The sequence below is a fragment of the Saccopteryx leptura genome, chromosome 1 (assembly GCF_036850995.1).
Source record: "Saccopteryx leptura isolate mSacLep1 chromosome 1, mSacLep1_pri_phased_curated, whole genome shotgun sequence".
Lineage (NCBI taxonomy): Eukaryota > Metazoa > Chordata > Mammalia > Chiroptera > Emballonuridae > Saccopteryx > Saccopteryx leptura.
The window spans coordinates 14537309-14548172 of record NC_089503.1 but is presented as its reverse complement, the minus strand read 5'-3'; the positions used below and the strand labels follow the sequence as shown (position 1 = coordinate 14548172).

The window sequence follows — 10864 nt, the reverse complement described above, 5'->3', positions numbered from 1 at the left end:
CAGGTTGAGAATGGAAAGGTCAAATCATGAGTGGCTATGACCTTCATAAATGCTGATTGATTTTAACAAGTTCTTAGACTTTAGACATTTTTTTTGGTTTTTAAATATTTCTATGAACTTAAAAACAATCACTTGAACACTTATTTATGCAGTACTTTTCCTTTTGCAAGGGGATTTCTATCATTTGATAACTTTATTCCCTTGAAGGTCAGCAGTAAGATCAGTCATCTCTGAAGCCCCACATAGTACCAGGAATATTTTCTCCATACTACATGTTCAATAAAATGTAAACTAGAAATGCAGTTAAGTCCTACTTATAGATTCCTAACTTGCTTCTCCTCCTAGCCCTCTCAGGCTTCATGGCAGAGAAGAACCTCACATTAGTGACCGAATTCCTCCTTATAGCATTCACTGACTGTCCTGAACGGGCACTGCCTCTCTTTCTCCTGTTTCTATTAATTTATCTCGTCACCTTGTTGGGAAACTTGGGCATGATTATTCTGATCCACATGGATCACGGGCTCCACACCCCCATGTACTTCCTTTTGAGTCACCTTTCTTTCACGGACATCTGCTACTCGTCTGTCACTGTGCCTCAGATGATGGCCGTGTTGCTGGAGCTTGGGGCAGCTTTATCCTACACACGCTGTGCTGCTCAGTTCTTTCTCTTCACCTTCTTTGGCTCCATTGACTGCTACCTCCTGGCCCTCATGGCTTATGACCGCTATGTGGCTGTGTGCCAACCCCTCCTTTATGTCACCATCATGACACAGAAGGCCCGTTTGAGTTTTGTGGCTGGGGCTTATGCTGCTGGTCTCGTCAGTGCCCTGGTGCGGACAGCCTCAGCTTTCACTCTCTCCTTCTGTGGAACCAATGAGATCGACTTTATTTTCTGTGACCTCCCTCCTCTTTTAAAGCTGACCTGTGGGGACAGCTATACCCAGGAAGTGGTCATTGTTGTGTTTGCCATTTTTGTTATCCCAGCCTGTATGATGGCGATCTTGGTGTCCTACCTGTTCATCATTGTGGCCATTATGAGGATCCCCTCTGCTGGAGGCAGGACCAAGACCTTCTCTACCTGTGCCTCCCACCTCACTGCTGTGTCGCTTTTCTTTGGCACCCTCATCTTCATGTACCTGCGGGGTAACTCAGGACGGTCCTCAGATGAGGATCGGGTGGTGGCTGTGCTCTACACCACAGTCATTCCCATGTTGAACCCCCTCATTTACAGCCTGAGGAACAAGGAAGTGAAGGAGGCCCTGAGGAAAATTCTCAACAGAGTCAAGTTGTCCTAAGGAGTGTCAACCTTGGACCATCCTGAGGATCTCCTCCCCTGCAAGTGCCTGCCTTTCGGACACATTATTTATAGCACACTCAATGTTGAAGTGACTGTATCATGGTACATGTTATAAAAAGAAGCCTAAGACATTTTAGTTTCAGAGAAAGAAAGGAAGAAAAGGAAGAGGCAACCCAAGAAGGAAGATTGGGGAGGGAGCTCTAACTCCCAGGACAAATAATGGAAGGATCTGGAATTAAATCCTGTGTAATACAGATGTGGCACACTTCACAGGTCTGTGGCTATAAAACAAGATTACATTTTTTGTGTGCAAAATATTCTATGAAAAATTTCCATATTCTATGATTAAATTGAGGTAATAGTTGGGCAATCTAGTTAATAAAGCTGGACCCACTCAAAGTATTCTTGACTCTTGTACTAGTTCACAGGGATGCCTCACACTAACTGCTATGAAAAATTTCCATCAGATAGAAATATTGAAAATAACATATAGTAAACCCCCTATACCTAATATTTAGATTCTGCAAATGCTAATATTTTGTCATATTTGGCTTAACATACATATATGTACATATTTGTATATATAAAATCTATTCATTTATCCATCTAACAATGCATCCATCAATGCACTTTACTTTTTGACACTTTTCAAAGTGAGTTGCAGACATTGAAATTAGTACCCTATACCCTTATATACTTTAGAATGATATCATCAATTAGAATTCAATATTTAGATTACATTTATTTTTGATGATTAAATTGAGGTAATAGTTGGGCAATCTAGTTAATAAAGCTGGACCCACTCAAAGTATTCTTGACTCTTGTACTAGTTCACAGGGATGCCTCACACTAACTGCTAAAAATATGCCCACGGTAACATGTCTGTCAATTGTTATCAGTGCAAAAGTACCTCTGTTCTTTCTCCTCCTCCTCCTCCTCCTCCTCCTTCTTTTTCACCTGTTCCATCTCCCACTTGTCACATGGTTTGCCTGAGAATCCACTTGGCAAATTTATATCATTACCACTGCCCATGATAGGATGTGTTTGCATATTATAGATGTATACACTTTTATGTTCTTACAGCTTTTGACCTTGAGGAGGCAAAACATGGCTGCATTCCATGCAGCATTGGTCAGCGTCCCTGTACTCTGCAAGGGCTCGGCCTGTGTCCAAAGCCTTCTGGAGTTTGATGGTTCTTGATCTTCACTTCTCTAACTTAAGTTACCAAACCCAAAGTAAGGAAAGGAAACAGGTCCCACCTACTCATCATTTTCTGTTCTTTCTTTGATCCTTATTCCTGGAACTCAAACCCCTTTTCTTCCTGGCCCTTGTGTTACCGCAAAACATGGTCTCAGGTATGTGAATGATATAAACCCTCATAGGGGGAGGAAGGGGGGGGTGACAATATGGGGTCTGTGTGAATAAGAATAGTATACTTGAGCGAATTGCTCTCTTGGAATCTTCCAAAAGGCAGGGAAAACACAGTACATTGAAAGGGACTACTGAGAAAATGGGTTGCCAGGTCTAAGGAAAAATGTAATGCCTCCTTCTAATTAAATGCTAAGCAGGCAATAAAAGACTTCTCTTTAAGAAGAAAGGGCTAACCGAAAGGCTGTAGGAACTCGTGACCATGAAGCCCCATGTTGTATGTTGGACTCTATATACCTTTTATTCTGTAGAGAGAGCTCAGGGAAACTTTAAAAAATGCCTTTTATTTATGTATGAAGGGAAGTCAGGATTAAATGAGGTAACTTTAAAAAACAGTTCCTAATAGGGAGGTTACCTGGTTGTAAGTAGTGTTAGTATTTCCTTACATCTTGCAATACCTTGTGTTGAAGTCATTTAAATAAAACAAACAATGATTGTTCTTGCTGAGTTATTTTACTTTTAAAAGTCCTGTTTAAATAGAAAATATATAGCTGCTTATAAATCATTCAAAATACATCTGGATATATATGCTTAAGAAATACTAGGCCATTCAACCCTGAAAACATTGTCTACTAGAAAGTATTGGATGTGACTCTAATACCTGTAAAAAAGAAGTCTTCTAGAGAGATAACCTTGGATGTGCAGCTCAGTAAGGGGATGGTAAGTGTGATACTCTAACCGTAGGCTGCCTGGTCTCATGCCAGGCACTCAACTGGACTCCTCCCATCACCCTTCTCAAGTGCCTGCCTATTCATGGTTTCCTCCGAGAACTTCACTATTAGAAGGGTCCCGGGGACCACATTGCTTGGTAAAGACACAACCTTTCCAGGGCTGGGCAAGCTAGCAGACATTACCTTCCTTTGGTTGCAGCAGACATGAGCAATATGGTGTGATTTTCAAGATGCCAAGAAGAAGCTTGATTCCATTTAAATTCCTTTTTTTGTTGTTTGTTTGTTTGCTTTTAATGCCTTGCTTGAAATGGGCCTGCTTGACTTTCTTTTCTGGAGATTATAGGATATGATAGAAAGAATGCTGGGTGGCAACTGCCATTTACCAGCTCTATGTCTTTCCTAAGGGCATTCCTCATTCTGTCCCTCAATCTCTCCAGTTGCAGAATTGGGGAGAGGGTAGAACAGAATAATTCTAAGGATTCTGTTGTGGTCTGACATTCTATGTATCTGGGCTTTATATCTGTTAAAGTGTAAATAAATTATTTGAGAGGAGATTGCACATTATGCCTTGCCAGCCACTTCCTTCAGATGGGACTGTCTCAGAGTCCTCTCCACGCACGGGTCAGGATGAGGAGTAAGCCCCCGAGAACTGGGTAACGGAAGTATGGCAATGGGGGCTGAGGTTCGAGAAGATGCACCGGCCAGACACAAACCTTCCAAACTTGACATCGGCTCTAGGGGGTCAGGCATAAAGCTTAAAGGAAATCACAGACAGCGATCGTCTTGTTCATGGCCACTCGATTTGAAGACAGGATGTAAACACGAACTGTTTAAGTGCCAGGGACAGATCTGCTTCTGGTTCTTCCACCTGTTTCTTCCCAAGGAACTGCTCAGCCACCACCCATGGGGTTCCCTGATGCACAGGCGGATAGGAATTTCTCTGACTCTCCTTACCTTTGTGAGGTGCAAATCTGTTTGTTCGTGTTTCCAGAACAGCATCCGCTCTTACCTAGGAAATGCTTCTTTCTGTACTCTAGCCATGTGGTTCACCTGGCACTTCCATCCTCTTGTCGATCCCATCCTTCTGGTCTTCACTGACGGGCCCTAAGGGAGGTAGGCACCTGACTAACATCAGGCCGACTCTGGTGCTCCATCCTTGGCCATTTGACATCTGAGGCCTTCCTTGGGATTTCTTTTTAAAACTTAGCACCAGAAATAGTGATTTTCATCTCTTTGGTGGTAAAAAAGCTAGAACATGTAAAGTGTGGACATGACCTGTGGCTGTTTTTTCCTACTTTGTGAAAAAAAAATTTAGGAAGAAAATAAAGCTGATATTTAGAGACAATTAAGAACAATAAAAAAATTCCTGATGTCATGGTTATTTTTAAGATCTAGCTGCACCCTCCCTTGCCCTCCACATGGTTTTGAGAATCTTGCTGTGAATTCATCTGTGTGCTTAGCCATGTTATGTGCTAAGCTTTGGTCACTTGTAACTAAGACATCTTCATTAAAAAACTATTCCCAGGCCCCAGCCAGATGGCTCAGCGGTAGAGCGTCGGCCTGGCGTGCGGAAGTCCCGGGTTTGATTCCCGTCCAGGGCACACAGGAGAGGCGCCCATCTGCTTCTCCACTCCTCCCCCTCTCCTTCCTCTCTGTCTCTCTCTTGCGAGGCTCCATTGGAGCAAAAGATGGCCCGGGTGCTGGGGATTGCTCCTTGGCCTCTGCCCCAGGCGCTAGAATGGCTCTGGTTGTGACAGAGCGACCTCCCGGAGAGGCAGAGCATCGCCCCCTGGTGGGCGTGCCGGGTGGATCCCGGTCGGGCGCATGCGGAGTCTGTCTGACTGCCTCCCCATTTCCAGCATCAGAAAAATACAAAAAAACGAAAACAAAACAACAACAATAACAACAAAAACATTCCCCTTTTAGGATCTCATTCTCTACACATATAAAAAGTTAGGCTGGGCCCTGGCCTGTTGGCTCAGTGGTAGAGCATTGGCCTGGCGTGCGGAAGTCCCAGGTTCGATTTCCGGCCAGGGCACACAGGAGAGACGCCCATCTGCTTCTCCACCCCTCCCCCTCTCCTCCCTCTCTGTCTCTCTCTTCCCCTCCCGCAGCCGAGGCTCCATTGGAGCAAGGATGGCGTGGGCGCTGGGGATGGCTCCTTGGCCTCTGCCTCAGGCACTAGAATGGCTCTGGATGCAACAGAGAGATGCCCCAGATGGGCAGAACATCGCCCCCTGGTGGGCATGCCGGGTGGATCCTGGTTGGGGCATGCGGGAGTCTGTCTGACTGCCTCCCCGTTTCCAGCTTCAGAAAAATACAAAAAAAACAAAACAAAACCCCAAACCAAAACAAACAAACAAAAAGGCTGCATTTCTCAGTTCCTTCTGGGATGTCCATCATTCTAGGATGTTTAAATCTAGAAGCATGGAGAGAATTTATAAAGGAAGTAGTGGAATAAACTTGTCTCAGGCCTGCTTATCCTTGAGAGAATTTGGGGGATAGGAAGGGCAGACATGAATTTTAAAGAATTAGAACTGAAGCAAGATGAATTCACTTTATTATCTGTTCATCTTGTATTTGGGGCCTCTTCTGTATTTCAGAGGAATAAAGGACTGCTGAGTAAAGTGCCAGTTAACCAGCTTGGCCTTAAAAAGTCACGGGAGACTTGACTTGAGGTGGTGAACATACAATACAGTATGTAGATGATGTATTGTAGAGTTGTACACCTGAACCTTGTATAATTTTATTAACCATTATTACCTCAATAAATTCAATAATTCTTTTAAAAAAAGTTGTGGAATCAAGTGAAATAATCCAACCAGTCACTATCTTTCTGTTTGGAAACTTCAGCCCGTTCACCTGTAAATTGGAAAGCCTGAGACACTTGACTTCCAATATCCTCTTTAGTTCTAGCATCTTATAAGATCCTACAAACATTCTGGGTTTCCAGAATGTGTAAAGCAAGGGAAGTTCTACCAGTGATAAACTGTTATAGTAAGATAAGTCCTTCCAAAGCAAATTTATGAGGTTCAGCCTTGGATTGGCATAACATCCATCCAAGTATGGGTGGGGGAAGATAGTAGAGATGGATCCCAGGGTGACAGTTGAGGATATGTCTTCCTTATAACAAAATCTCCCTGATAGTGTTTCCTCCACACTATAAGCCATGATTCCTTGGCTACAAGAAACAAACATTCACTTAGAGTAGTTCAAGGGAAGATCTTTCTGGAAGAGAAGAGTGTTAATATTGGCAATCAACTCAGATTGAGTTTTTTACTCATCCAATCATCTGTGCTGAGAAAGGTGAGGCCATATGGGGCCAGGGTGTGTGTGCTGAGTCCATCCTTTCACTGTGGCTCTACTACCTAGAAGGAGCAAGGGCATGACCAGTACCCCCCATTTTTTCTATCACCATCTGCTCACTCTTCAACTTAAGACTTATCTCTAAACACAAACCCCTTCTTTCTAAAAGGCTAGAAAAAAAATGCAGATGTAGAAGAAAAAACTCCCCAACTATTTTCAAATATGAGAGTTCAGAGATATCCTCATGAGGGTTTGCAAATATAGTATAAGAATTAAGAGTAAGCATACTGGATTCAGTCTGCTTTGTTTCAACCTAGTTTTGCCCTTTACAGTGGGAGTATTGGTGATCCACTTCAACTCTCTGTGCCTGAATTTTCTATCTCTTTAAAATGGAGATAATAATAGTACCTAACTCATAGGACTGGTACATGGATTGAATGAGCTAATACATCTATCTATCTATCTATCTATCTATCTATCTATCTATCTATCTATCTATCATCATCTATCAATCATCTATCTATCTATCTATCTATCTATCTATCTATCTATCTATCTATCTATCATCTATCTGTCATCTATCTATCATCTATCTATCTATCTATCTATCTATCTATCTATCTATCTATCTATCTATCTATCATCTATCTATCGTCTATCTTCATTATCATCTGAGAAAGGGAAATGGCATATAGTAAGCAGCTTTGCTGTTATTATCTTATCAGATTTCCCTTTCACATTTGGGCTCAGCTACCACCATGCCCGAATCTCTAAATCAGGAAACCAAACTGGGTCAGATCTGTAGGTCTTCAAAACAAATCTTCAAATTTCTTTTACTTTAGTTTTATGAGTCTCAACACTCACTCAAAATATGTGAAATTTTTTTTTATGGATTGATTTTAGAGAGACAGAGAAAGGAAGGAAGAGAGGCATTCATCTGTTGTTCACTTCGTTGTGTCTTCACTTGTTGCTTCCCGTATGTGCCCTGACTTAGGATCAAACCCACAAGCTTGGTGTTTCTGGACGATGCTCTGACTGAGCAAACTGGGAAGGGCCTGTGAAATCTTGATCTGTACTTTATAAGGTTCATTCTATTTCTTTTCTGGGGCTGGCCTCATGGTGACAGAATCATCTTACTAATGGTCTAATAATGGTTTTAAATTCTACCATAGCTTCCTGAAGGTAGGGTTCCAGTGGCTTCAGCAGCATTTTTTACCTGGGGGTGGGGTGAGATAGGGTCACAACTATTTCTGAAGCAGAACTGCAGGAGCTCAGCCATTAGACTCGCTTCGCAACTGAAGGAAAAGTCTTAAAAAAAAAAAAGACAGATTCCTCTTTCACAGCTTCCAAGGGATCCATCTGGAAGGATGGTGCTCCCCGCTAACCCCCTCCCAGCTCCTTTCCCTGTAGGAGCAATTGCTTTTGGGGCAGCCAGTCTGACAGAGAATTAAAGGAGCCAGATCCTGAGATGAGTCATCAGGAGATGCCTTTTCTTGGGATGATTAGTGCTTTGCTGTTTGGCACTTGGTCAACTGCTAAGCTTTCTTAGACTACGCTGCCTGAGCAGCATTCTTCCTTAGGGACACCAGTCCTGCTGCGTGTTGATCTGCTTCCAGTAAAAGAGAGGTTCTGTGGTCAAATCTTCTTGAAAATGGAGGGTTAAAGAGAGTTGACAAGGTTTCTTACTTACAGACTTTATAGATCCTTTGAAATGATGACATACAACATGATTTTTCATGTGGGGGTGTAGTATGTATGGTTTCCAAACTTATGAGAATAATAAACCTATTACCTACTATCTACCTATAGATAGGGAAAACAAGAATTTGCAAGGTAAGAGCCCTTTGGTGGTGGTTCTCAAATGTTGCTACACATTTTAATTACCTGGGGATTAAAAAATACTTAATGTTCTTATTTTATTGTTTAAAGGGTACGCTCTGAGCCTGGAAGTTTTCAGAACTCCCAGACCAGGTCATTCATCTTGAGTCCCTGTGTCATTCTCTGAATAGGCTTGGTCAACAGAGCACTGACTCAGCTCAAGTCATTGTTTTGCCAAGTAACTGTATACCCTCTTTATATTTAGGTTTTTAAATTTATAATGGAGAGAACCATTACACCCACCCTATCTCATATCTCCTGTGAGGAAGGACAGTGCCGATGGGACTTTGAAGAAATCACGTTCTTCAAGAACACATCTTTAATATTTTAGTTTACTGTCAAGCAGAGTTAGAGCTTCTGAGAACACTTCCCAAGGCATCGTCTCCAGTGTCAAAGTAAGAAATTTCCAAACCTGTAGGAATTTTTATGAGCTTATTTGAACCAAACTGTTGACAATTACCGGGAAGCAAAATCTCAACGGATTGAGAAAATGCTCCAGAAAATGGTGGTTTCACCAGTTATTTTTACATTAGAATCAAAGGGAAAGACATAAGGGGGTTGCATGAAATTGATTGGTGATAGATTAGAGAGGTGCTGAAAGCAAAGTGGGGAAATCTCCGGGATTGGGTAAAAAGTAAAAATGTATAAACGGAAACTTCTTTTACGTAGGCAGGAATATGACAGTTAACAGTTAACAATGAACATGATAACAATAACAACGAAGGGGTTTGTTGGTTCCTGCTCTGGTGGGGTGCCTGCCCCGAGGGAAGCAGGAAAAGATTACTCATACATTTCAGGTCATATTATGGGGTCCATTATTGTAACTGCAAAAGACAACAGACAGGCTCGATTAAAGTAAACTTTGACCTTTGTTAGAGAAAGATACCTTCCTAGGCCATGATTACCCACATGAACTGCTTTTATATAGAAATTTTTAATTTCAGACCATCCTGTGTGGCTACTTTAGGTCTCTGAGTCTGCAGGACCACCATGCAGGCTTTCCCTGAACTTGTCAGATTAAACATGGGACCCCTTTTTTGTCCACACTAGATACAATTTTTGAAGATTGTGTCAGAACAACCTGGATGACCGTTAATCTAGGTGCCTTGTCCCATGGCAGACACATTGCATCAGAATTTATGGGGGTAGGTTGATGGTATTCACATTTTCTATTAATTCCTTGGTGATTCTTATACACACTGAAGTTTGAGAGCCAGTGCTCTGGAGGAGAGGTTGGTCACCATTAAGAATTTGCTCAGTTTGCCTGGTAGAAATCTGTTCAGAACTTGTTCACACCTGCCTTTCCATCATGTCATCTCGACTCCTGCACATGCATTATTATGTGTCTGCCAAATGGTGAACTTTCAGAGTCACCGATTACAGTGCGTCTTAGTAATGAGGAGTGAAAACTTATGCTAGTAATACAGCCTTCCTTTGAGATCAGACTGTGCCAGCAAGGGTGCCATTGTGCAAAACACTTGGCAAAACTCCCAAGTGAGATATAGGAAATCTTCAAAGAAATGAATTTCTTTTGGAACAAGGTAGGAATGAAGTATAACTAGGAACCAGCCCCATCAGACCCTGCTGAGTGCTGGGCGGACATGGGATGGAACTTTGGGACTTTGATATGAAAGAAATTTCAAAGGTATTAGATGCCTTGTTAGGAACTCAAATTGTGAAGATAAATTGCCAGTCCTTGGAGACTTACCTCAGGAACCAATTAGTCCATGAAGCCGGTGCAGTTAATATAAGAAGCATGGCCAGCAAGGTCTGGTGCTGGATCAGAAGCTCAGTGAAGGAGGCCGGTTCCCTAGCCCTACTCTCAAGGGCTGAGTCTTAAAAAAATAAATCCCAGGAGACTCTGGTGGCAGGGATGTCTTGATTTGTTAAGGGTTAGAGGAAAGAGAGGGACTCTGTGAAGTGAGAAGAGGCTATAGAAGTTCAAGGAACGACCCCGTCTCAACAAGAGTGCTATGATGAGGGTCTCATGCTGCATTGCTCTTTATTGAAAGGGAACAAAGGGATAAAAATCCAGAAAAGAAAAGTGGCTTGCCCAGGCTCACACATCGACTGTGGGTGAACCAGAATCTTGGTCTCCCCTGGATCAGCAGGCCTCCAACGGAGGAAATGTTAAACAAAGGAGGAAAGCACGAGTGAAGTGGAATTCAGGGGAGGGCAGTTTACGCCCAGCTCATGGCTTCCAGGTCTTTTTTTATGATCTCTTTGTCATCCCTGATGGGTTAGCTCAGGATTGACTTGACTTCGGTTTGTATCAGGTAATCAG

At 42.5% G+C, this 10864-nt stretch overlaps 1 protein-coding gene across 1 annotated transcript; it reads left to right on the top strand.

Annotated features, from left to right (window-relative positions):
- The first annotated feature begins 345 nt into the window (after positions 1-345).
- LOC136388608 (olfactory receptor 9Q1) lies at positions 346-1295 on the top strand. Its single transcript, XM_066360427.1, has one exon. It carries the CDS (start codon positions 360-362, stop codon positions 1293-1295), a length of 936 nt encoding a protein of 311 aa, XP_066216524.1. The 5' UTR covers positions 346-359.
- Positions 1296-10864: the final 9569 nt, after the last annotated feature.